The sequence below is a fragment of the Colletotrichum lupini genome, chromosome 3 (genome assembly GCF_023278565.1).
Source record: "Colletotrichum lupini chromosome 3, complete sequence".
Taxonomy (NCBI): Eukaryota; Fungi; Ascomycota; class Sordariomycetes; order Glomerellales; family Glomerellaceae; genus Colletotrichum; species Colletotrichum lupini.
This window is the reverse complement of record NC_064676.1, coordinates 368,970-394,662: the sequence shown is the minus strand read 5'-3', so window position 1 is coordinate 394,662 and position 25,693 is coordinate 368,970. Positions and strand designations below refer to the sequence as shown.

The following is a 25,693-nucleotide window of genomic DNA, read 5'->3' as shown; positions in this document are numbered from 1 at the left end:
ATTGGACATCGTTGGAAAGTACACTGGGTTGAGGCTTTGGCTTTGAAACTCAAAAAGGATGGATTTGATGTAATCTTGCCCTTCTTGCGCATCCAATCGACATTAATAACAAGACTGTGATCTCGAAGGAACCAAAACATCAGACCTTCTCCTCATTCTTCTCCAGCAGATCCAGAATCTCTCTTGCAGCCTTCTCTCGACCAGCGCCTTCTGGATGCCGCTTGGCTAGTGCTAAAGCTTGTTCCTGCATCGCTTGCGCCTGGGGGCCAAGCACGACTTCAATCAGCTTTTCGGAAAGTTCTTCTCTCTCCCAGTAAGGCTTGGCCTTCCTGTTGGCCCACTTCCCAATGCCCAAGATCTCTGACCGAATAGCGAAGTCATAGCAGTCGCCCCAACCTGGCAGAACGACTTGTGGTATACCAGTACTAGGTTGGAAGTCAGCGAGAGCTCTTGAGTTGATTGAGAAGGTGCTTACCACAAAGCCTCATGGAATGAGTTGGAGCCGCCATGACTGACACAGCACACGAGATGGCCAGACTCTAGGATACTCTTTGGTTCGGCAGTAAACCAGTCCGTGATCTTGACTCTATCCTGTTTGATGAAGGGATTCATGATTGCCTTGACATCGAGCCATGGCCCAGAGTCTTCGGTTGCGTTCTCATTCTCGTCCAACTTGCGCGGCATCTTCCAAAGGACTTGGAGTCTAGCTTCATCTTCAGAACCACCCTTGTGTTCTTCTGCTCGATCAAGAAGATTTCGAATCGCATGCGCAAATTCAGTCGCCTTCGGAAGATCATAGAAATGGTGCGTGCCGAGACTGATGAAGACTGTTGGCCCTCGACTCAGCCACTCAGCAAGTTCAGGATCTTCGATCTCAATCTTGGGGGCAGCGCGGGTGATAGGACCACATGGAGTGATGGACTCGGGGATGGTCTCAAAGGGGAAATCAATGTCGGGACTATTGGCGACAAGGATTCGAAGGCCCTTGGGTGGTGCTTTCAGAAGGCCAAGCTCGTTCCAGGTGATGATCTCGATGCCGGGTCCAGCATGTTTGGCGAGATGTGCCGAGACACGCTTATATCTCGAATCCGCAAAGAGTCCGTATCCGGCGACGAGGTTGAAGAAAACGTTGAGGGGGACTAGATGGAGTGGGATCGGAAATGGTAGGCTTGATTGTATACTTGGCTGATGTTAGTTAGAAATTATAGCTTCGACTCTACTTTACCTGCACTCACATGGGATACTTCCACAGCATTGCGAGCTTGGGTTGCATTGGCAGCGCAAATTCTTTGATAGTATTTGGAGCCAGACAAATCCAGTTGATGTTTGCTTGGTTGGCAAATGTTGTAGCTGGCGCGAAGAACGCCTCCACCACAGTCACATCCGGCTTCACTTCCTCAAAGACTTCCTCGATAGCTTTATAAGTCTCGAAGAATTCCTCTGGGCTCCATGGAAGTGCGAGGCCAGCAAGTGTGAGCATGTTGCGGGACGTATTGACGAGCCCTGGCTTTGTAAGCCAAGTAGCCAGCGCCGGATTGTCAGGTCTATCCACGGCCTCGAAGTGGGAGAGGCCGATGATTGGATGTAGCTTGACGGCGTTCCCAGCCGGGGCTCCTTCTACCTTGTTGCATTGGTCGACGAAGCGGCGGAGCTGAGAATCAAAGCCTGCTTGTGAGCCAATGTGTACTTCGACATCGGGGTTGATCTTTATCAAGGCGTAGGTAGCTGAAAGAATGACATTAGCCTGACCATAATCTTTGTTACAGAGGAACAAGATCTTTTTCTTGGTTGATGACATCTTGAAGGGTGATCTCCGACTGCTGAATATACGGTACCGTATGATGAAGCTTAATCAGGCCATGGGGGAAAAGTGCTGGAGCTACGTTCGAGGTAGCCTAAGCTTTATATAAGGCAGTCTCCAGTAGTAAATGGAAATCCTTCGGCCTTCTTCTCTTATTTTAGGTTACCCACCTGCCTTTCTCCCTGGAAAAGCTCAGAAGCACGCCAAGACATCGTGGGGTGTGGGCACTGATTGTAGGTGCACCACTTGCAGAAATGATATAAAAATCGTTATGATAAACTATTTCAACGAGATTCAGGATTGGTTGCGCTCTTCTCGCTGTGCTGTGCTACACAGCCAAGAAACTCAACATCGCTGACGTGAGATAGACCGGCATCGTGCACTTCAACGTTACAGATTAAGCCAAAAGGGCAAGAGGTTGTGGACTGAAGTGCGCGTTAGCTCCACTGCGGAAGGATTCCCGTTTGGTACCTTATCTCAATGTTCCATTAGATTTACGCCAGATGCGTTCGGATGATGTTCCTAAGCGGAGTTTGTGCGACATTGCAGTCTGAGTGATGTGGCGATCATGTGCCGCTCGAATGGGCGTACGAAGCCGGTGGGAGACACCCGGGCCGAGTCGTCACTTCTCCCAGGTCATAAACATACCATTTTGGGTCAGATATGCTGGCGAGCGGAGACTAATTGAGCATTGTTACCGAATGCTGCAGCCGAACAGTGTTGTGAACCTGTTTGATTGGATCACGAATGCACTGAAGGCAACATTGATGCTACGCCGAGATTACTTGCGTTTTTCTGACATCTAAACTGCAGCGGGTGTTTGAAAATTCGTGTTTATTGAAATTGCGTGTCCTATTGCAGATCATGTCTGAATTTGGAGTGATCTCTATCCCCTTGTCCCAGTAGAGTGTTGTGGGAGTCGAGTTCAGTAACGGTGTAGTGATGAACTCCAGAGGCACTCATCTCATGCTTTGGTACTTCTGCCCACATCTCATGCTTAGGTATTGATCCACCATACAATTCAGTCTGTGGTACATCCGACTGCAACTCCCCTGGAGCCACAGGGTGATAGTAAGCCTGGTATGCTCCATCCCCCTTTGCATGGTCAGGATATGGAGCAAGTGCAGTCGCTGCTTCGGCGGCTTGCTTCTGCTTCCGGCGTTTGACGAAGCAGAATAGAGCAAGCCCTATGATGGCACCGACGACGGCTCCAACTACAGCTCCAACAATGGCGGCTAGTGGGGTAGATCCCTTGGTATCTTTGTTCTCTGCTGGATCATGATTGGTTTCTCCAGTTGTGTTTGTATTTGACTTCCTGAAAAGTGCCTGAACTTCATTGGATGACCACTGGACGGAACTGATACCACTAGATTGATGTTAGCACTTTGGCTCATGCTGTCAGCTTTCAAGTGCTAGGCTCATTTCACTTACGTTTGCTGATACCAGTCACTGACTGTCTTCGCACTTTCGTAGTTCTTAGCGTCTGCGTCGTAGTCCGTCTTCCACTTCCAGTCTGTCATGTCGAAGAGACCGAGTCCTTGCGGCCAGGGGTCGGCACTTGTATATCCCGTTTTGCCATCCGCTCCTCCAACTGACAGCATTTGACGGCGGCCAACTAATGCGCAGCAATGATTCCTCCTTGGATGTTTCGACTCGTAAGCGACTTGGTTCCAGAAGAACCCCGGAAGGCTTAAAACGAAGACATCATCATAAGTTGAACCTGTCTCACTATTGGTGCCGCCGAACACAAAGCTAAAACTTCATTAGTATCAACGAAAAGTCGTATGAGATCAATGGAAATGCTCACATTTCGTAGGTTCCGTTGTTGCCTTCGACTCCAACGCTGCAGAAATTGCTGCGGGGAGTGGGCGCATTTCCGGTTGTCTTTTGCCAGTACCAATCTCTAGTTACTGGATCCATGAAGGTCAAGTTGCTGAAGTCCTGCCATCCGAGAGGCTTCGCCTGATCAGGTTCGAGACCCCATGTTGCGCCGCCCATTATGGTGATGAGACCATTCGAACCAAAAGTCGGGATGTAGACGGCTGAGCCTCCCGTCAAAGTGCCGTACTTGGAGAAGGCATCATTTGTTTCATTTGCCCAAGACCTCGTGGTCATGTTGTAGGACAAGATGCCCGGGAGTGGCTGCGAGTAAGGGTTAGATGTCGTCCAGCCTGACGATTGTCCCCCAAACCAGAACCCGGCGTCGGGGGTACTAGCGAATGCGCCCCCCTCATTTCGTCGCAATTCTTGGAAAAGTGTTGGGTTCGCTGGCGTCTCTTTGGACCATGTTCCACCTCCTTTGCCGTCTGCTTCAAACTTCCAGGACGTGGGCTCGTCTAATGGAGCACCGAATGGGCTATGTCCGCCCCAAATCCAGAATGTACTCTTTGCGTCGTTTTTCCACATCGCCTGTTGGTCCATAGTCTTCGGCGTCTTCGAAATCTCCCTGATCCTGACGCTGGTTGCGGACCATGACGTCGTCAAATCGATCGATAATGTGGAGTTGACTAGGATTCCACCGCGTGAGAAGGTGTCGGGATCGATCGCTTCGTCGTTGAAGTAACTGACCTGCGTTGGAGCCTCGCGACGTTATCGGGTTACCTCGCGCGTCGAGCTGAGAGATCTCGCCGCCATCGATGTAGGCGTAGTCGCCAAGAACAACGACTAAATGGCTTAAATCAGTTGAATTCGATTGTTCAAATGTTGATATCCACTACCTCTTGCTTCTGCTCGACGGAGGAAGATCTCGGGAGAGGGTACATCTGACAGTTCCCAGGCGCGTCTCGACAGCGCATTCGCCAGGTTGGGCAGCTGCATCACACATCCCAGAAAAGCTCCCTTCACCGACGGCTTGAGCATCATCGTTTCGTGAAATGAAAGAGTGAATAAAACAGTTGTGAAACGAACGACGCGACGAAAACGCCAAAACCAACGAAAAAGTGAGGAACGATGAGGAGAAAGTCAAGTCTCAGCCATCAAACTCCCCGCCATGTTCGAAGGAAAGGCTCCATGAAACTGGGAAAGGGAGCGGCCGCAATGTTGGCTTCGGTTGAGGCTGATGCTGCCGAAATTAACATCAAACCCAAATCATGCTCAAAGCCTGCAGACCCATGACGCTAAATCAGAGGCGATGAGCCAAAATGCCCTGGCATTGGGCAAAATCGCTCGCGAAGGATCGTTAGCGCCCTTGGCGTGCTGACGGGCTTCCAAACCCTCGTCCCTTTCGCAGCCTGTTGTGGCGTTGGCACGTTGTTCAGAAAGGCCTAACAATCTCACTGTCTCTGAATGGCCTGTCTTAGGTACCAGTCTCCTGGAAGACGACATAGAAGGTGATGATGTGCTGGACTGAATGGTATGCTATAGCTTGGCTCTGACCGACCGAGCTTTTCACTTCCAAAAGATTTGAGAATCTTGGGGTAAAGTCTTTGTAACAGAACGACGGCGGCGGGCTAGCAAAGATGACACCCGGGGTTTCCCACGGACCAAAAACACAGGCAACAGCTTAATCAACTTAAGGTGCAACAAGCCTTATTCCGCCGGAGATCGTGGCCGACAGTGGGCCAAAATCGCCCGCGGCAATACGCATAGCGAGATTATCATCCCTGTAACGCAGACCCTTGACGATTTGGGGGCTGCTCCAGGGACTGTGCAGCACCCTGCTGATACTTTCCAGATTCTCTGTTCGTTCGGCTCGGACATGAGAAGGTGATCCAATTATCGCTGTTTCACTGTATTTCCGGCCTAATGGTAGACAAATTGCTCACATTCTGGGCTACAAAATGTTGGACTAGTTCCGAGTGATGGAATCCCAATCAGTCTCCATAATTCCAGTTGAGTCTGGTGAGAACCGTAAAAGCACAGTTTGCCTCCATGGAGTACATTTCAAGTTGGATGAGAAAGCGAAAGATCATTGTTACAACCCAGCTTTGCCTTCACCGGCGAAGATAGACAGTTGTGTCTAGTCTTTTCAAAATCGAGAGCAAAATTATAATAGTGGTCGTCATAAATAAGAAAGTTTCTCAGAACATCATGGCATTAGGCTAAGAAGAGCTACATCAAGTACCACTCAATGCCTGTCGTTTTAAGCTTCACTTTCTATCGTCGGAAGTTTTGCCACAAGAAAAACCGAGACCATGGATGACTCCGAGTATGAGAAAGGTTCAGCTGAATCAGAAGCGCCAAAGACCGTCGAAAGTGCGCTGCAATTACAAGCTATGAGTATGGTGCCGAAGGAGAAGCCAAGAAACAATACCCAACAGGATTCAGATAACAATTCCGCACAAAAGTATGTTTCATTTCCCCCCATTCCCTGGCGAACCGAACGACGAGACGTTAAGGGAAACTCAAAGAGAACAACCGCAAGTGGGGGCAGAGACTGTAGAAGAAAATCAAAAGGAACAACCGTAAGTGGAGGTAGAATCAAATCAGCAAGAGCCTCCCAATGAGCCTATGCAGCGGCCACATAGAGCTTCGTCTTTATGGTTCTGGCACGAAAAATGAGATAGCTCGATAGAAACCGTCATAGGTGCAGTTAAGAAACCAGGGATGCGCAATATGACTTAATCCGATGCGTTCATGACTTCAGATATCGTTGAAGAGAGAAAGATGCACATATGCTTACATCAGGAGTCAACTACGGTTGTTGACCTACTTAACCTTTGTGCTCGCTTTCACTCCTGTGTAGTGGAATCCAGGAGCCAGAAGTAACCTCACTTGCGGCACTGGCAACACAACTAAGTGGCCATTCGCCAGACAAACTCCCAAGTGCCAACTCAGATCTGCACTAAGCGTCTTGATTTATCCACTTTCATTGGAGATCAGCCATCTGCCTGAAGTAAGACCAGGGCAAACAGTGATCTTGTGGAATAGCAGGAAACACTTTCTAACTCAAGAACCAGCTCGAATAAAACTCTAATTCGTCCGAAGGAAGTCGAGTTAGGTAAAAATCGAAAGGTTGATGGGGTTACCTATTGCTGCGCACTTATCTTCCCAAGTTGAATGTCGGTGAATGGTGCCCAAGCTCGGCGCTTGAGCCATTGAGCGGAACGCGAGCTAGGCCGTAACGAAAGATTTATCCTGAAGCCGCGGAAAATTCTCGCCCATACAAAACAGACCAGTGTGTCACGACGATTCATGACTTTACCCCCAGGTAGGTAAACCCGAAACTCGGCCGGAAAGAGAGTCATAGGACCATTGACGGATGGGGAGAATCCAAGAGATAGAAACTCGGCATAATGGGAATCTCGCACGCATTTATAATATGATCAAGCTTCCCGCCGATATGATTGAATAAGCACAACGTTCAATACAAGCTAATCAGTTGCCGCGCAACTCTTCACTTGAATACTTATCCATTAATTCGCGTGTACTTCGTGTTCGCAACCACAGAGCACGATGTGGTCGTCTTTCACGGTTGCGATAAAGCCGTTGCTGGTCACGAGCATATGCCTAATCCAGTCTATTCAATGTCTAAAGACTGTTGAGATCCCCTTCACCCGCATGGCCGACCCTAACAGCAACTTCGTTGCATCGATGCAAATCTCGGTTGGATCTCCACCGCAACAAGTTTTGGCGATCTTCGACACAGGGAGCAGTGATCTCTGGGTTCCTCAGCTCAACAGCCGCCTATGCAAAGACCGCTTGGCAACATGCACCGCCAGCAACGGCAGGAACTCTAGCGTCTCAGGTGCATTTGATAACGCCAAATCAACTACCTTTAATGCCAATCGCTCTCCGTTCGAGGCTACGTACGCGAATGGTGTTGAAATTCAAGGAACCTTCATGTCAGAATCAGTCACGGTCGGCAACACATCGATCTCAAATAACACTATGGGATTGGGTCAGACTGGCAAGCTGACATCACCCCTGATTGCCATCCTGGGCGTCGGCCCCTCGAGCTCAGAGGCGTCCGTTCTCGCCAATAATGCTAAGCCGTACACGAACTTTCCAGAAAATCTCAAAGCCCAGGGGCTCACCAAGTCGCTGGCTTACAGTGTATACTTGAATGATTTCAGTTAGTTTCCATATTTGGATTCTGAATGTACGCTTGACATTTGCTGACATCGCTTAGGGTCGCCTACTGGAAGCGTCGTGTTTGGCGGGATGGACACTGCCAAGTTCACAGGACAAATGCAGATGATCCCTCTCGTTGGACAGAAGCTATTCAAATCGAATGACTTCATCGTGCCTTGGACTTCCTTCTCCTTCTCGGCAGACAAGAATGCCAAACCAACTGCAATTGGGGGAAACAACTTCCCACCCGTCCTCGTTGATACTGGCAACCCATCCTTATCCTTCCCACCAAAGATATTGGATCTAATCGGACCGGCTATCAATATCCAAACACTACAGGATGGAACGAAGGCATTGAAGTGCAGCAGCGGCGATTCGGGTGCCAAGTTCAACTTCGAGTTCCAGACGGCCAAGGTCGAGGTCCCTCTGTCGATGATCTTCATCCCCCTCATGAAGAACGGGGCACCCGTCACCGACAAGAGTGGCAGTTCCCTGTGCACACTTCCGTTAGAACCCATTGACAGTAACGTAGCATCTTTTGGTGCGCCTATGCTTTCGGCTGTGTACACGGTCTTTGATCTTGAGAACAAACAGCTCGGAATGGCACAGGCTAAACTAAACGAGTCAGCATCAAACATCGAGGAATTTGTGCCAGCCAACCCATCGAAGGGAACAGCCAAACGGCCACAAGCGCAAAGTGTGCGCTTCAGACAGAAGTGATGGAAGAATCATAGCATGCTCATAGACCGATTTGCTTGCAGGCTGGTTTCACAAGCTCTTTCTCTTTTCGGATTTCTGAGTGGCATTGTATAGAGCCAACTTAGCATGCAATTGTAACACCTGCAAGATAGAACGATTGTCAACATCCGCGCATCTAATGTGCGAGACTCAAGACAAAAACAAGACAAAAACAAGACAAAAACTGCAGGGTACGAGGAGCTCTTTGATATTCTCCCAGTTGTATTCCAGAGATCACGAATTTCTTCCAATGTTGTTGACATCAGAGATGTCGGTGAGCTAACACGCCAAGTAGTCCAATAACCTTGGAAAAAAACAGGGAAAGTTCAAATTCGTAGGTTTCTAGACCCAGAAAAATCACGCATCGACTGGTCTTGCTTGCGCGATAACTTATCAGCGTTCTCCATAATAGTGTCTAAATCCACAGATAAATCCGGAGTTGTTGTCTTCCAGCTCCTTGCACCACCAAATCGGAGCTTGGCCTCGGCAACTATACGGACTAATGAGCGGGTACGCAATGCAACATGTAGATCAACTTGATACGGGATGCAGAAGCAACCGTGCTGCCGTCCGGTTTTTGTGGATCGATGAGAGGCAAACAAAAACAACACACCTCGTACGAAGGCATCGTCATCTTGAGAGACAAATATTGTCCCTACACTTCCCCTCTGTCAGGTGACAAACCCGCCGACATCTTTTGGCATCAGATCCAACCAGCTTGCCATAAAACAGACTCACGAGGATATGTCTCCCGCGTCATCGATTCACGATCCAGGCGAAAGCCAGCCGCTCCTCTCGAGGCATCGACGACGCACCGGCACATTCCAACTGCCATCATTCAATGGCCAGCGACTCGTGTCGCCCCTATCCATGCGACGTGCCTCCCTACAGGAGGTTCACCCACATCACGAAGACGTCGAGCCAGTACTGCCGGCCGCGCCAGTCGCCGCCCACCAAGAGACGCGCCTACACAAGCCGCAATGGGCGCTTAGTGACAGGCCACCAAACACATGGGCCCAAATCCGTCATTACTGGCGGGAGGAATTTGCGTGAGTACCTGAATATCGGCTGGATCCATCTTTACATCACTTCAATCGCGAACATGGCTCCCCACCGGAGCCTCCCCCACCGGGATGCCTTACGGCAATGGAGCTCTCAGAATCAATCCGATGCTGACCGCACACATGCACAGTGAATTCTGGGGTACCTTCATGATCTTGCTCTTTGGAGCAGGTGTGGAATGCGAGACGCGTCTGAATTACCAGTCGGCCGACATCCGCGAAAATGCTGGTGACTTTTTGCAGTGCCGCCTGGCCTGGGCCGCCGGCGTGGCTATGGCCGTATGGATGTCCGGTGGCGTATCAGGTGGACACTGCAACCCAACCGTGACAGTTGTCCTCGCCCTTTTCCGCGGCTTCCCCTGGCGCAAAGTGCCCGGCTTCTTGGCTGCGCAGGTCTTGGGTGCTACCTTCGCCAGTCTTGCCGTCTATCTGAACTACTCCACCAGCATTGCAGAGTACGAGGGCGGCGCTGCCCGCACTTTGATCGGGGAACATGCCACTGCCGGTCTCTTCTTCACCTTTCCCAAGTCTGGACTTCCTTATGCCGGCGCCTTTTACACCGAGTTCCTTGCCTCGGCCGCGCTGGTGGCTATCGTGTTTGCTCTGGCTGACAAGAACAACCTATCGCCGCCAAAGGGCACGCAACCCTTTGCTATGTTCTTGGCTTTGCTGGCCATCGGCTCCGCCTTGGGCATTAACACTGGGTACGCCATGAATGGTGCCAGAGATACTGGTCCACGTATTGCGTTGGCTATCGTTGGCTATGGCTCGGATGTCTTCACTCATGACTCTTACTACTGGCTGTGGGCGCCTTGGGCTGCTGCTATTGTTGGTGGTATCGCGGGTGCTTGCGTGTATGATGGATTCATCTACACTGGGCGTGACTCTCCGTTCAACATCCCGAGGAAGGAAGATGACTGAATGGCGTGATTGGAGGGCCATCATATTGTCTCTGAAAAATCAGAGTCGCACGGGATAGCGTCAGGTTGTATTGGAATCTTTTGGCTGTCACAAGTTATTGAGGAGATATGTGGGATGAGATTTTAGCCACCTGCAGATTGGCCATAAAACCTCAGACAGGACAGAATAGATCAGATATAAGATAGCAACGGCAATACTTGGAATGGGCGTCAAGGAAGGCTGATCAAAGACGTGTATAGGGACGGGTCATTTCACGATCATGGCCACTGAAATATGAAGATGAGTTTTGCTATCCGGGCAGTACTGTTTGGCTATCCGGGCAGTAATCCACTTTTTAGACCAATCAGAGCCTGCCCTCTGAACTCTAAACTTTTTTACCCCGCTATACCTACCCACGGGCTACCTAGCGCATATACGCAGTAGTTACGTAAAGCAGCTATAAGTACTCCGTACGTATTATCATAATTACTTATAGTCGTAATTACCTACGGTTGCAATTACCTACGGTTATAATTACTTATAAAAATAAATAGTAAAATAAGTAATTAAATAAGTAATTAAATAAGTAATTAAATAAGTAATTAAATAAGTAATTAAATAAGTAATTAAATAAGTAATTAAATAAGTAATTAAGTAAGTAATTATAACTATAAGTAATTACGACTATAAGTAATTATAACTATAGGTAATTATGATAGTAGGTAATTATAACCGTAGGTAATTATAACTGAACGTACCTACGGCTACCTTATGTAATTACGCCGGGTAGCCCGTGTATAGGTACAGCGGGTACGGGTGTGGGGTTATGGTCCGAGCTCTGCAGCTATGAGCCCTCATTGGTTCGAAAAGTGGGTTACTGCCCGGATAGCCAAACAGTACTGCCCGGATAGCAAAACTCTTCTTGAAAGCTTGGTCTCAAAGATAGAGTAGTTCAAATATGTCAGGATGGTGCCACCAAGCTCATTGTGAGCTTCCTCTGCGGTGAACTGCCAGATCGAGATGTGACCCAGAGAACCTTGGCAAAAGCTCTTAGCACTGTGGTGTACAAATCTTACGGTACCCTCCTCTTCGTCCGTCATAACTAAGCTGCCGCAGAAAGCAAGAAGATTAGTAATGTTGTTTATTTGCCTTTTTGGGTCATAGTCGTCTTGGCCTATAGTCACGCTTGCCATCTCTCGTATTTGAGCCGTTGTCAATGGTTCATATGCCGCGGCAAGGAACTTGAGGATTCGGACATAATACTTATGAGAATCTCGGATTGTCGATCTCTCCAGGATTCGAGCATATGTTGTCTCTAGATCTCGAGGAAGTGACTTGATTGCTGCTCGTACATCAAAGTCTGAGTTTTCCCAGCAAATGGCTTCAAGTTGGAGAGCCACCCAGAGAAACCTGTTTCATACTTAGTAACATGTAAGAGTATCGACCAATATCAAAAGCCTGGACAAGTACTACCTTTCCAGGAGCCGGTACTTACATTCCATTTGCCCCTTCGATGAGAGCTGCTTTGATGTCTTGGATCAAACCAGGATCTTCAACGGCTAAACGACCGTTTTTGAGTCGAGCTTGAATCTCCAAATCGATGAAGAATCCAATGTCTGGATTCTCGTTGGGAAGTATTATATTCCACATGGGATCAAGTTGAGTCTTAATGAATTGATCGGCTGAAAGTTGGGCTGAAACTCCCAGGTGCCACTTCGATGATGGCTGGATCTCTCTGAGCTGGCTTAGAACGATTCGACGTTCCTCTGTACTGCAATCGTCGAGGCCATCCACGATTATATATTTCTGTTTGTACTTCATTGAACCCAGTCTCAGGACGTGGACAAAGTCCTCGACTCCTAGTTGAGGTACCAATAAATCATCTGCAAAAACATCACTGCCGATAGGAAAGCAGGTTAGATACTGCCTGGCTAGACTGCCGAGAATTGTCCGGTGATTCAAGCTCTCTGGAATGTCATATCGACAGAAGAAGTAAAGCACAATAGCTTCTTTGTCATGACTGAGATCACTCACAACGTTTGCCATCGTGACAGACTTGCCGGCGCCGATTTTACCACTGAAGAGGATTGATGTTGACGATTGAGGCTCTTTCCATTGCCGATACTCGCTAGATCTTGCGAGCAATGAAGTTGAACCAATTTTTTGCATTTGCTTCCAAGTTGTCTGGAAATCGTAGGTAGAGCAAGAATCAAGCCACTTTGACTTCTTTTCGACGTCATATCGGTGTGCTATAGAGGCCGACCAGCGAGTTGCTAATGCTCGTGCTTTCGCGCTCAAATGGGCCTCATTTTCATGATGCTTGTTGAGCAACAAATCGACCTCCTCTTTGATTGCCGTAGACCATAGAACAAGATCAGACTGGAAGTTTTTGATGTCTGAGTCGTTGAGGGAAGTTGTCAATTGGCCAAAGGTTGATTTCCGGGCGAAAGACTGAACTCGGTGGCAGATATGAGTGACGACGATAAAATACTCGCAGAGATGGTTTTGCAGCTCTTTGGATTTCGGATAGACTAAAGCTAATGCCTGATGGCGCGGTGCTTGTCTACCAGCAGCCATGAATAGGAGGGAAAGTTTCTCCAGATACGAGGAAAACCCGATACAAATCTTGAATGGTCAGTAAGACATAGTAAGACCTGCTTGATTAACCCACATGCAAATACACTTACATGTAAGGTCATCCTGACTGCTGCCCATACCCCGCAAGCGACAAGATTCTGGGATCCGCCTACCACGACGTCGCCTAAAGCAGCAAATTGTTGAACTGACTGGAGTAAATTCGTCAGACGAGGCCCAAAGCATCGGGATGACAGCCGCTTCTGACGAGCTTGACGGTCAATCTCAGCCGTGAAACACATCACATCGCCCTCGGTTGGAGACTTGGTGCATGCTGTAGAGCGCTCATTCCTGAAAGATGCCTTTTGTGGGGAGTCAAGCGAAGCTTCGAACTCCGAGACTGCTTGGGCTAATCGTATCTCTGGTTTCAAGAGCGAAGCATGACGCAACGCGAGCGCCATGATCATGGATATGGCACTCTAGGTACCTAAGGTAAGTGGTCAATGCACGTGGACTCGAGACTGAAAGATGTTGTGTCGGAGAGAGGTCATCAATTTATCACCGCCTCTCAGCCTGATTTGTGTTGACTGATGTAACCGGGCGGGATCATGTGATGAATGCACTCACTGAGCCTTGCCATTGGGTGAATGCCATACACCAACAATTGCTGTGCTCCTCGATGGCGAACCAGTCAAACCTCTTTAATAACAAGCACACTGTTAGGGGCATAGGTGCCTCTTTTCGTCATATCAGGCTGGATACACGCAGTCAGTCCGTGTAACATCACAGAACTGTTGACATAATACTGATCGGAAAATGGGATTGTGGCTCGATTCTGGGCTGCAAAACAAAAGACGGCTGTTCTTCCGGCTTCATCGCTGAGGATTCGCTTCACGATGGATTCTATGTCATCCAAGGGCCCCAGTGATATAATGGCTGGGTCTGCGTGTCTTTCACACCTCAGCCAGACCGATCTTATCTACCCAGTATCAATACTGTACGTACAAGTACTGACTTTCTTACTATTGAGTGATAGTCTACAAATCGCCCATTCCCACCTCAGCACGTGATGTCAGCAATTAGACTCCTCTCAAGCCCAACTTGCCAGCACTTTGAACTTTACTCCATCTGTTCTATCGAAACCTAACTTACCCGACACTGAGCCAAAGATGCACGAGTAAAGATGGAGGTCCTCGCTCTCGGTCTTTCATGGGCACTGAACTACACGACCTCGTCGCAGAACATCCTAAATCGCTTCGGTCTGGCGTCTCTGAAGGATGGGAACAAGGCATCCTCGGGGCTGCTCTCCACACACCTCTCACCAAAAGCGTCGGTCGTGCTTCCAAATGAACCCCTTTTTGATAATTACACAAATAGGTGGCGCGACTGGCACGCGCCGGACGTTGGAGTTGTTGTCAATGTCTACACAGAGAGCGACATTCAAGTGACAGTATGTTCTGCGAAAGGCAGCCTTCTGCAGCCCTAATCGTTGTCTGCAGATTCGTCATGCAAATGAGCAGGGCAATCCTTTCCTTGCCAGATCGGGTGGTCACGGTGCAACAGAGTCGCTGAGTCTAGCTAAGAATGTTGTGTCCATCGACCTTCGCAGCATGGACCAAGTCGTCCTCTCTGAGGATGGCGAGACTGCTACGATTGGAGGCGGAGCTAGTGTCAAGGAGGTTGTCAATACTCTGTGGGCAGCAGGCAAGCAAACAGGTGTGCCATCGCAGAAGTCCTTTCGAAACTCCAAGTTTTTCTGACAACGAAAAGTGACAGGAATCTGTGAGTGCGTTGGCATTTCTGCCCCAGTTCTAGGAGGCGGTCACGGGTGGCTTCAGGGTCAGTATGGCCTGGCTTCGGACCAAATCATCTCGGCCAAAGTTGTTCTTCCCGATGGAAAGCTCGTCACAGCGTCCAATTATGAGAATCCCGATCTCTTTTGGGCTTTGAGGGGAGCCGGCCACAACTTTGGCATCGTCACTGAATGGCAGTACCGAGTCCACGATATCAAGAACATCGAGTGGTCTTATCAGATATTTATCTATCTCGAGGACAAACTTGAGGAGATTCTCGATCTGGCCAACGTTATGATGAAGACTCAGCCACCAGAAGTTACGCATTGGATGTATTTTGTAAACATCCCTGACATCGACCCCAATCGAGTAAGTGTAAACTCCCGTAAGATGCTCAATCCCGAACAGGATTGCGACCGCTAAATGCAGACAGCCCGTAATCTGGTACGCCATCATATCGGACGACACCTTCGAAAAGTCTACAGAGTATGCGAAGTCTCTCTATGACATTGATCATATAAATGTCGAAGCTGGTGTGGCACCTATGCCAGACTTGGCTGGCTTGACCTTCATGAGCAGTGATAGTGTCGGATGCGCCAAAGGCTACACGGGTCTGCGATACCCTATCGGTCTGAAGACCTATGATTTACCCGCCGTCCGGAAAGTGTTTGATGACATCGCCGACATGTCGAACCGCAACCCGGAATTTGCCGGGTCCTTCTTCCTCCTTGAAGGATATTCGACTCACGGCGTGAAAGCCGTCGATGAGAAGAGCTCAGCCTTCCCGCATCGAGATGACGATATTCTGATTACGTCGTACATCATGTACAAGCCGAACGCGTCTCTTGATGCACTTGCTCAAGAATATGGAGAGAAGCTAAGAGGGCATCTATTAGCGGCAAGTCATGAGCCTGACCGCTTGACAGCATATGTGAATTATGCTCATGGAATTGAGTCGCTCGAGGCTATCTATGGATGGGACGAATGGAGGCTGGAGAAGTTGAGAGGGCTGAAGAAGAAATGGGATCCTCAGAACCGGATGAGGTTCTACAATCCTATTGTCTAAGGCTACAGGTTTAGTGTCTTCCTGGTTACCGTAGAGTAGGGGTCAAGACGTTAAGCAAAGTCTGGTGTATAAGGTAAGTATGACATCCACCGCGAAGGCCAGATCAGCCTCCCTACATCCGATCTTCTTTGGTGGTTGCTATAAGCAGTTTCCTCACAATTTTTCCTTCAGTTAATTCATAAAAAGTCTTTCGTTGCCTTCCTTTACTCTATACTACGTAGCTTTCCCTGCGATACGAAACCGCTGGAACATGTTACACCTAACTCGTTCAAATTCTCCCCTCCGCTACAAGTGCTCAACTCAGGTGGTTTGCCTTGTTAGACCTCAAAAGTTTAGGATCGATCTCGAACTGGGAGAAATTGTCGACCAAGTCATCCCACATCTTGGGGTCGTGCTCATGCTTCTCTTTGCTGTTCCAGGCATAGTCGGTGATGGTGAGAGCTCGGCTCGTCTCGAACATGAAGGCAATGGAGCCGAGCGAAATCTGCATTTGAGGGGGATCCGCCTTGGATGCAGCAGCGAACTGCTCGTATGCGACGCCATGAGGTACAAATCCACACTCAAACGAGATACTTCCGGGCTGGAACTCATCGGATCGACCTCCGTATTCGCCATAGATCAGACCCATCAGCTCAGAAGCGCAGTTTCTGTGGTAGTAGGGCGGGCGATAGGTGTGAGATGCAACGTCCCATCTAGGAGAGAAGATCAAGAAGTCGGCCAGGGGCGCAGCTGGATCTCGGGACTTGGCCGTCAAGACACAGAAGATTGACGGATCAATGTGGTCCACGGAGATGGAGCCCACGTTGACAAACTTGGTGAGATCATACTTGAACGGCACGTAGTTTCCATGCCACGCAACCACATCGAAGGGGCAGTGCCGTTGTGTGCTGTTGAAGAACTTTCCGCCGATCTTGTACACGATATTCCAGGGGTCTTCTTTCGTGACCTCGTATGCGGCAACCGGGTGCAAGAAGTCGCGCGCGTTGGCCAACCCGTTCGCTCCCAAAGGACCCAACTCGGGAAGCTCCCAGTTTGAGCCCCAGATCTCCAGGATGTATCCACGAGTGGGTCCTTCAACGTTCACCTTGAAGCGAAGACCACGCTGGATGACGCAAATCTCACCAGGCTGCACGTACAAGAAACCGAACTCAGTTTGGATGTCCAGAGCACCTTGCTGAGGCACAATGAGCCAGTCGCCGTCGGAGTTCGCAAAAGCTCTTTTCGTCATGCTCTTATTGCAGAGGTAGACATGAGTGGCGAGGCCCTCGCGTAGAGTTGGATCTCCAGAGCCGGCGACAGTCTTGAGACCATCGACAAAGTCCAGATCTTGGCCGTCAGGGATCGGGAACGGCTTCCAAGCCAATTGAGTGGGTGAAACGTGAACTCGGGGATTGATCGGGATAAAAGTCGACTCAGTGTCTTTGTTATCGGGAAGATCGGTCTACAAGAGAAGAATCAGCGACAAATTCCAAGATTGATGAGGGAAAAAGGACTTACAAATCCCTGGTGAGCAACAGCTGGTCGCGACCGGTAGAGCCAAGCTTTCTTGTTGGAATGCCTGGGCGCGACAAAGGCCGAAGCCGTCACCTGTTCGGCGTACAATCCATATCTGATGCTTCTCGGGCTATTCTGGCCCCTTGGAATCGTGCCGGCGATAGCCTCTGACTCGAAGCTGTTGTTGAAACCGGGCTGATAAGCATACGGGTCGTTCGGGCGCGTCGCAAAGGAGGGGACTGCTCCGTCTTGCTGCGTCGCCGCCCAGTGGAAGGCGTTTTGGAAGTCCTTCGGCTTAAGGTCTTTTGGCGCTGCCATTGTGAAGTGAAGCTAGCTCTGAGAATGCGAGGAGGGGTTGCTGGATGAGGGGCTGACGGGAACGACGGCTCAATGGAGCTATCTATCGCTTTTGTACGAAATGCTCCCCTATCTATTGAGGAAAGCTTCACCCCACATGGAGCTATCTGAGCTTGGGCAGCTACTCCACACGACCTTTGCGGCAGTTTGTACGTTGGAGCGTGTGGAGGCTCGGAGAGCTTCGTTGTCGTGCTGAGACGACCTGTGTGGGATTCCACTCCAGACATGTCTCTTAGTGTGCGGGGATGTGGTGTCTCTGTCATGACTGACAAAGTCGCCGAAGTGGGCTCGTGCTCCAATGCGGGCACAACGATTAGGTGTGCATAGGTAGTGTGTTCCGGATGAAGAAACACCACTTATTATGAAAGGTGGCTATTAGAATGTTGTCTGCACAATTTCATATTGAGTTCGATCAGGCAGGGCAGACTTTAATTGCTATCACAACGTGATTATACGCAATGTCGTTACTCAAGTTATTAAGTTTTCTTTCTATTTCCATAGTTGTAGCTCACTTTTACATCAAGAGCAGAACAACTGCCACTCCAAAGGGGTATAAGACCATTCCAGGACCAAAGGGGTGGCCTTTACTAGGCAATGCGCCACAGCTAGGTTCAGCACCACATCGACAAGTCCAGCGATGGGCTCAAGATTATGGCGAGATTGTCAAAGTCCGCCTCGGCTGGGAAAACTGGGTTTTCGTCAATAGCCCAGATGCCGTCCGCGAGACATTTGACAAACAATCGGCAAAGACCTCTGGAAGGTCACCAATGCCGGTACTCTCTGACCTTCTGTCCGGGAGCAACAGGCTCTTACTTTTGACTTACGGGTCCAAATGGCGACAATTGCGAACGATTGTGCACAAGCTCCTTACGCCAAAAGCTTCAGACACGTACAAGCCATCACAAGAGTTTGAGGCCAAACAACTTCTCTACGACATTGCGACCGACAACACAGATCAAGAAAGTTTCTACATGCATGTCCGCCGGTATACCACATCTGTTGTACTCACCAGTACGTACGGACTTCGTGTTCCTAAGTGGGTACGTAGTTATTTTGGTGTCAACTCTTCGACGAGGAGGAAAGCTAACTCCTAGTCTAAAAACACAGGACTGCGAAGATGTGCGTCAGATTTATGACCTTCTGAAAGACTTTACCGAGGTTGCGGAGCCTGGCGCTTACATCGCTGACATGTTTCCTCCTCTTGCCAATCTTCCATCGTTTCTCCAGTGGTGGCGTCCGGCTGCTATTCGGGCTTACGAAAGGCAGAGAAAAATCTGGATGCATTATTGGAATGGCTTGAAGACTTCGGTGGCCGAGAAGAAAGCACCTGAGTGCTTCGTGAAGCATTTCATGGAGTCAGACTTTGAGAAACTCGGCATTACCGATGTTCAGGCCGGTTTTGTTGCAGGCTGTAAGTATCATATCCAGCTCTACTATTAATTGTATGCGGAGCACTAACTCAAGTAAAGCCATGATTGAGGCCGGATCTGAGACAACTTCGTCAGCGTTGAATAGCTGCATTCTTTACCTGGCGGCGAACCCCAGAGTACAGGACATTGCCAATGAAGAGCTAACGAGGGTGATTGGCGACGAGAGATCGCCAACTTTTGCAGACGAAGCCAGCCTGCCCTACATCAGAGCAATTGGGAAAGAGGTCCTCCGCATCAGGCCAGTAACCACGATAGGAAGCCCACATTACACGACCTCGGACGTCGTCTATAAGGATTATTACATCCCCAAGGACACCGTCGTTGCGATTCCTCAATACGTGTTACATTTCAGCTCCGATAAATGGACCGACCCTGAAGATTTTAACCCATCACGTTACTTGGCGTATCCTGAAAAGGCTGGCTTTTACGCCGCTCAAGGAGACGCTAAAGCTCGTGACCATTTTGACTTTGGTGGAGGGAGACGCATCTGCCCTGGCATGCATCTAGCCGAGAACAGCCTGTTCATCACACTGGCCAAGATCTTGTGGGCCTTCAAGATTGAGCCGGCATTAGACCCGAATGGCAAGGAATTGCCGATAGATCTATCCGATGAAGCTTATGAACCGGGTATCAATACTCTTCCCAAACCCTTCAAGGTCCGATTCGCGCCACGCAACAACAGACGAGCTGAAGTTCTCAAGTCTGAATGGTCCCAAGCAGAAAGAGAAGGATTCTACTTGGGAAGCGTCAAAGTTGACACGAAGGGAATGGTTGTAGCATAGTTAGATATTCGAAGAGCGCGACGGGGAGTAACGGAGGGCGATCCGTTCGTGTTCCGTTCTTCGAGTCATTGGTTGCGTTTCGTCCGAGCTGTAACATACAAGAGCCACACGTCTGCATGGGTCAAACGGAGCATTAAGACCAATAGCAACCAGCATATTTGTACAAGGCCACCTCAGATCCAATGTTCTCAATGCCGGTGGACACAAATGCGATGAACCCCACACTTTTCCCCGCAACCGCCGTGGTAGCGAAGAGTTGATAATAACTTACTGATCAGCTAACTGCGCACGCGGCGGCGGCCCGCGGGCGTTCCCCATGTCCGTCTTGGCGCTATTTTGTCGATCCTTGATGACGATGCGGTCTGGTTGGTTCCTGAGGACGATACTCCAACAAACTGAGTCGTGTTTCCCCATGTTCTCCCCAACAACGCCATAGAAGTTACTGCTCGTCTTACTTTATTCTCGAGAAACCCGTCATACACCTTATCGACAAACATCTTACTTTAGTTATCTCACCCGTCACTAAACTCAGAATATTTGTACCTCATGTCCTCCACCACATCCCTACCCGTCCATGGGCCCGGACAAGTAGTCGCGTCGACAGAGACGGCAAAGGCAGGGGAAAAGCGTGCTCGCAGGACCGCTCGCCCTTATAAGTGTGCCCACTGCCCTAAGGTCTTCAAACGCAGTGAGCATTGTATCCGCCACGAGCGAAGTCATACAAACGAGAAGCCTTATGCCTGCCAGTACTGTTTGAAGACATATTCAAGAAAGTGAGGCTCCCTCAAAATAGCCTGGCACTGTCTGAGCGATAGTCAGAGATTAATCGGAAGGCAGAGACCTCATCACGCGGCATGAAAAGACACTGCATGCGGAACACAACAGCAAAGTCGTCGATGAGCCGTCTAATGATGATGACGACGATGCGTCGTCGGAGGCAAGTTCGAGTGAAAGAGAGCATGACCCTAAACGGCAGCGTGCCTATCACACCCCTCTGAGCCAGCCCTCGCTGGGAGATGGCCCTAGGAGAGACTCTTGCTCTTCGACTCTAGTTTCCAATAGCATTGTGGTCTCAACGCAACCTAAGAAAATCTCGAGAGAGATTCACCAATTTCGGCAGCGCGGGCAAGCGGCTCCCACTCCTCCACAAACGCACAATATCTCCATCTCAGATTCAGCAGACGCCTTGGACATGTTTTTCGATACTCATCCCGAATCGATTTTTGGCAATAGTCGACCTCAAGATCTACCCATGACACAAGGGGCAGTCTTTGATCACCTGCGGACCCAACTCACTGAAGGAACTGTTAGTATCCCTATTACAGGGTAGTTAGTTCGAACCGTAGTTGACGAAGAGATTAATTAAACTATATAAATATTTGCGTAGGTATAAAAAGGAGGTTCTAACCGTAGGTTAGGCTAGCTATAATAATCGTAAATAGGGCCCCTAATTAGCCCCTGCGTAGTCGGCTATATACCGCGGTTAAATTAGATTTCTAATCTAATACTAACTTTTTTTTTTTTTTTCGATTTAACTACTATAATTAGAGATATAATTTAACCTCGGGCCCGTTTACTAAGTCGTCTCTTTTTCCCCTTTTTCTCTACTCTTTTTATATAACTTATCCCTCTATTCGTATAATGACTTTTCTACTACTTACGAATTACTCTAATCCCTTATTTAGTATTATTTTTATAAAAGCGTTTACGAGGTTATTTTTATTATTAATCTAACGGATTTCGAGTATCTCGCGCCTTTTATACGATTACCTAAGGGCTATAATATCGATTATAAGCCTCTTTTTTTTCGTCGTTTTTAATTTAACGAAATATTCGTATAGTAAGTAAGAATCGGTATAAATAACCGTTAGAATAAGTAAAAGGCTAATTTAATTAGTAATCTTCTTTAGCGTCGTTAAAATTACGTAAAAGAGGTTAACGCCGTTAATTATACTATATACCTCTAACGCTAATATACTTCTTATTACTTATTTATTTTTAGTTAATAAGTAGTAGATTATATTACCGTATATAGTAAATTCGCTCTCGCCTATACTCTCGTTAGCTAGGATAATAATATACCCTAATTACGAAATAAGGTCGTTATTATTCGTAAATAACCTATTAACGAAGACGTAGAGCTTACTAATCGTAAAGTCGATTAGGTAGTAAACGAGACCTCGATTGAGATTCGTTTACTATTATTTAAGTTACTTATTAAGTACCTCGACGTCTCGTTTAGTTAGATCTATAGCTTACACTACCCTAGTATAATTAAAAGTCGCCTTAGGCTAATAAATATTTATAATATATACCCCTCGCGCAAGCTTAGTTTTATACTACTTCTTAATATTAGTTATATTTAGATTAATAAGGTTAATCTTCTTACTTTACCCCTTTTATTAAAAAACGATAGTTTCCTTTTTAATTATAAGAATCCTGCCGTTAAATACTAAGGGGGTATTTATTATAAGGACCTCTTTTAGCTTTATTACGAAGCCCGCTTTCTAAAGCTCCTTATCCTCTTTTTTTATAAAGTTAATATCGGATAGGCCTAATATATCATTAATTTATATTCCGATAATCCTAAATTAGTCACCTTCGTACTCCGTAACTAATAAGCACGGGTTATATATAAAGGTAATTATTAATAATTAATTAATATAAAAATCGTAGTAAGTAGCTTACTAATAAGTACCCGATTCTACGAGCCTATATAATAGCTTAAGCACTTTAATAATCGTACCTTCTAGTACTTACTAACTATTTCTTTCGGTAAATAGGCTAGGATTTTCTTTATAAGCCCTGTAGCCGATTAAGTATAGGCCTAAGTAATATTATAGCTCTAAATCTTATATCCCTTCTTTTATAGCGATACTATTAGTACTATTATTAATCGTTAGCTATAGCGCTATATAGTAAGTAATTATATAAGTAGCGTCGCCTTTTTAACATCGCTATACCCTTAAATTACGTATCTAAACTTTTTATATAACTAGGGTATTTTTTTCCCTTTAATCTTACGAATTATTCGTAATTTAAATATGCGAAGGTTTATATATTTTTTTTAAGTCGTATAGGATAAATCGATAGACCTCTTCATTACGAAGAGTATCTATTTTAATAAGATCTAATCCCTTATATAGTTTTCTAATAATTATAATTACGCCTTCTTTACGTAGTTTAACTACTAGCTCGAAATCGGCTTTTTTTTTTTATATAAAAGGTATTAATTACTTCGTTATTAGTAATAAATTACCGCGTTAGGGCTTACTATCGTAGTTTTCTACGACGTCTTATTAGTAGTATTAGTACCCTTTTAGTAATTTCCTCTTTTTTGTCGTCTATTAGTACTATTATAACGATTTTATTAAGGATAATTTCTTATACCTCTACCGCGGGTTATATAGTTTCCCCTAGCTCTTTTTTTTTTATAAGTTAAAAATCACCTTATTAGGGTTTATATAGTACGGTCTAACTACTATAATTAATACTTCGAGTAGCTAGTTACGATCTCTTACGACTATATAAGAGCGCTCGTTAATAGAAATTAACTTATATAGCTTAGCCCACTATTAAGTAATTTCGTACTATACTTATATATCCAAATTTAGTAGCATATTTAGATTATCCCCTATATTAGGCCTATTATATATAGTAATTACCTCGTTAACTTGCCTTTTTATACTTACCTCGCGCAGTATTTATATTACTTTTTTAATTACTCGGGCTCGTTAGCTTACGCCTAGTAATAGTAGCGAGGCTAAGGTCGTTCTTAAATATACTCTAAATATTAATAGTATTAGTATAAGTCCGTTAGGCCCTATTATATCGTTATAATATTTAAGTACTATCTAGAGGTATTCGTCGTTAGTAAAATCCGGATTTTTTTTTTTAATAATTCTAAACGCCCTTTTTAATTCCTAGTATGCCCTTTTTATTTTTTTAATATTATAGTACGCTTTAATAAGTACGATTTTTAACTATATACTATAAGCCGTCGTATTATCCCTAAATTCTGCTAACTTAAAACTAGTACTAGCGTCGGTTCTAATACTATCTAGCGGTCCCTAATATATATCGATTTAGCTTTTTTATAGGGCTACCTTTACTATTTTTATTTATAAATCCTAGAGGAATTACCCTACCTAAAAGGATATAACTACGTTAATTATATATAATACTAGCTAACTATTTAAATAGAAAATATTAATAACGATTTCCTAGTTAAAGTTAAGCTTATTACGCAATTTAAACTTAAATCTGCGTAGGCTCTGCGCATTTATTTAGTATTAATAATATACTTTTATTAACTACTCTAACACCTCTATTTTGATATTATTATTACCTAATTACTTTAGGAAGTTATATAGCCTCGTAACTAACGGGTACCCAAATCTCTAGTATAGTTTTCTAAGCTTACTTTTTATTAAGTAATTAATTAACTTCGTATCGTTAATAAGCTTTATAAACGTATACCCCTATTATCGTTCGACTATTTCGAAGTACTTACGACTAAAAATTCTATTTTTCGTATTATTAAATATAATACCTAGTTGATCTATATTTTTTAAATATAGGAGAAATGGGGTATTAATAAGTAAAATATAAAAAGTTATTATTCCGAAGTGCGTCTTTACTTTTATTATACTTAGGGCGACGATTTCCTTACTTAGGCCGAAACTAATCTTTATAATACCCGCTATTAATATATTAAATATTATTAGCGCGATTTTTTATAGCGCTTAGAATTACCCTTTTTTTTTAATTAACTATTATAATACCCTAATATCTAGGATAATTTTATAAAAATCGTCTAAGCCGTACTTTTTACTTATATAAAATACCTATACGAGCTTAGTATTCGAAAGATTTAAGTAATATAAAAAGGACCCCTCTAGCTACCCCTAGATATGCTTAGTACTATATTCTTTTTCTTTAGATATTAAAAAAGAGAGCGTCTTCTCCTTAATTATTAAAAAAATAGGCTTTAGCCCTATTAGATTCGCTCTTTTAGCCGCCTCTATATTTATTATCTAAAGGACCTTCCCTTATTATCTATAAATAAAAGCCTACTTATTAAAAGCTTTTATTACCTTCTATTCGTTTAGTTTCGTATATTTTTTAGAGGCTAACGGGGTAAAAAAAGAGTAGTTAATATCGTCGATTTCGTTATAATCTAATTCGTTAGTATAGGGGGTAAGATCTTCCTTATTTTCCGAATCTCTTATAGGGGGTATATACTTTAGGCCACCACTTTAGCTACCGTTACTAAGTTCTATACCCCTAGATCTGCCCTTATATATAATAAGAAATTAGTTAAACCGACGAGGGTTAGTTTTATTATTTACTACCCTTAACTTTTTATACTATTTATATAATTTAGTACGCTCTTCTTCGGAGTAGTTACTTAACTAATATCTATCCTTTTTATAAATATAATATTACTTTTTTTATTACCCTACTTATAAATTAAATCTCTACTTATTTAACGAATCTAAGCCTTTTTACTAGCGATTACCGTATCTAGCCTCTTTTCTTTTTTTATTATATATTTAATCGACCTAATATTATTAATAAGGGCCGTCGTATACTTAAAAATAGGTTTAGCGCGGCATTCTCGCTTTAATATTAAAACTAAATCTTAGCCTCGAGTAGAGCGTTTCGTAGTTTTTAAATACTTAG

At 46.0% G+C, this 25,693-nt stretch overlaps 9 protein-coding genes across 9 annotated transcripts; 5 read left to right on the top strand and 4 right to left on the bottom strand.

Moving 5' to 3' along the window:
- Positions 1-139: 139 nt before the first annotated feature.
- On the bottom strand, positions 140-4,663 carry CLUP02_04838 (kelch repeat protein; the record flags this gene model as incomplete). The annotated part of the gene is made up of 10 exons (XM_049283848.1): positions 140-425; positions 476-1,168; positions 1,236-1,725; positions 2,450-2,481; positions 2,820-3,158; positions 3,233-3,416; positions 3,531-3,553; positions 3,609-4,308; positions 4,370-4,465; positions 4,519-4,663. The coding sequence occupies 10 exons, from the start codon at positions 4,661-4,663 to the stop codon at positions 140-142; spliced, it is 2,988 nt and encodes a 995-aa protein (XP_049140991.1).
- Positions 4,664-5,934: 1,271 nt separating this feature from the next.
- CLUP02_04837 (uncharacterized protein) lies at positions 5,935-6,246 on the top strand (the record flags this gene model as incomplete). Its single annotated transcript, XM_049283847.1, has 1 exon — positions 5,935-6,246. The coding sequence occupies one exon, from the start codon at positions 5,935-5,937 to the stop codon at positions 6,244-6,246; it is 312 nt and encodes a 103-aa protein (XP_049140990.1).
- Positions 6,247-7,195: 949 nt separating this feature from the next.
- CLUP02_04836 (MIP family channel protein) lies at positions 7,196-10,533 on the top strand (the record flags this gene model as incomplete). Its single annotated transcript, XM_049283846.1, has 4 exons — positions 7,196-7,814; positions 7,872-8,512; positions 9,227-9,600; positions 9,744-10,533. The coding sequence occupies 4 exons, from the start codon at positions 7,196-7,198 to the stop codon at positions 10,531-10,533; spliced, it is 2,424 nt and encodes an 807-aa protein (XP_049140989.1).
- Positions 10,534-11,366: 833 nt separating this feature from the next.
- Positions 11,367-13,553, bottom strand: CLUP02_04835 (uncharacterized protein; the record flags this gene model as incomplete). The annotated part of the gene is made up of 3 exons (XM_049283845.1): positions 11,367-11,922; positions 12,008-13,137; positions 13,200-13,553. 3 exons carry the CDS (start codon positions 13,551-13,553, stop codon positions 11,367-11,369), a joined length of 2,040 nt encoding a protein of 679 aa, XP_049140988.1.
- A 716-nt stretch (positions 13,554-14,269) lies between these two features.
- On the top strand, positions 14,270-15,945 carry CLUP02_04834 (uncharacterized protein; the record flags this gene model as incomplete). Its single annotated transcript, XM_049283844.1, has 4 exons — positions 14,270-14,536; positions 14,607-14,802; positions 14,863-15,248; positions 15,313-15,945. 4 exons carry the CDS (start codon positions 14,270-14,272, stop codon positions 15,943-15,945), a joined length of 1,482 nt encoding a protein of 493 aa, XP_049140987.1.
- Positions 15,946-16,240: 295 nt separating this feature from the next.
- On the bottom strand, positions 16,241-17,757 carry CLUP02_04833 (homogentisate 1,2-dioxygenase; the record flags this gene model as incomplete). Its single annotated transcript, XM_049283843.1, has 2 exons — positions 16,241-17,386; positions 17,443-17,757. The coding sequence occupies 2 exons, from the start codon at positions 17,755-17,757 to the stop codon at positions 16,241-16,243; spliced, it is 1,461 nt and encodes a 486-aa protein (XP_049140986.1).
- A 497-nt stretch (positions 17,758-18,254) lies between these two features.
- On the top strand, positions 18,255-20,008 carry CLUP02_04832 (uncharacterized protein; the record flags this gene model as incomplete). Its single annotated transcript, XM_049283842.1, has 3 exons — positions 18,255-18,836; positions 18,904-19,207; positions 19,266-20,008. 3 exons carry the CDS (start codon positions 18,255-18,257, stop codon positions 20,006-20,008), a joined length of 1,629 nt encoding a protein of 542 aa, XP_049140985.1.
- Positions 20,009-20,554: 546 nt separating this feature from the next.
- CLUP02_04831 (uncharacterized protein) lies at positions 20,555-21,338 on the top strand (the record flags this gene model as incomplete). Its single annotated transcript, XM_049283841.1, has 2 exons — positions 20,555-20,781; positions 20,846-21,338. The coding sequence occupies 2 exons, from the start codon at positions 20,555-20,557 to the stop codon at positions 21,336-21,338; spliced, it is 720 nt and encodes a 239-aa protein (XP_049140984.1).
- Positions 21,339-24,492: 3,154 nt separating this feature from the next.
- CLUP02_04830 (uncharacterized protein) lies at positions 24,493-24,711 on the bottom strand (the record flags this gene model as incomplete). The annotated part of the gene is made up of 1 exon (XM_049283840.1): positions 24,493-24,711. A coding segment is annotated over one exon (219 nt), but the record flags the coding sequence as incomplete, so codon positions are not given.
- Between the last annotated feature and the right edge of the window lie 982 nt (positions 24,712-25,693).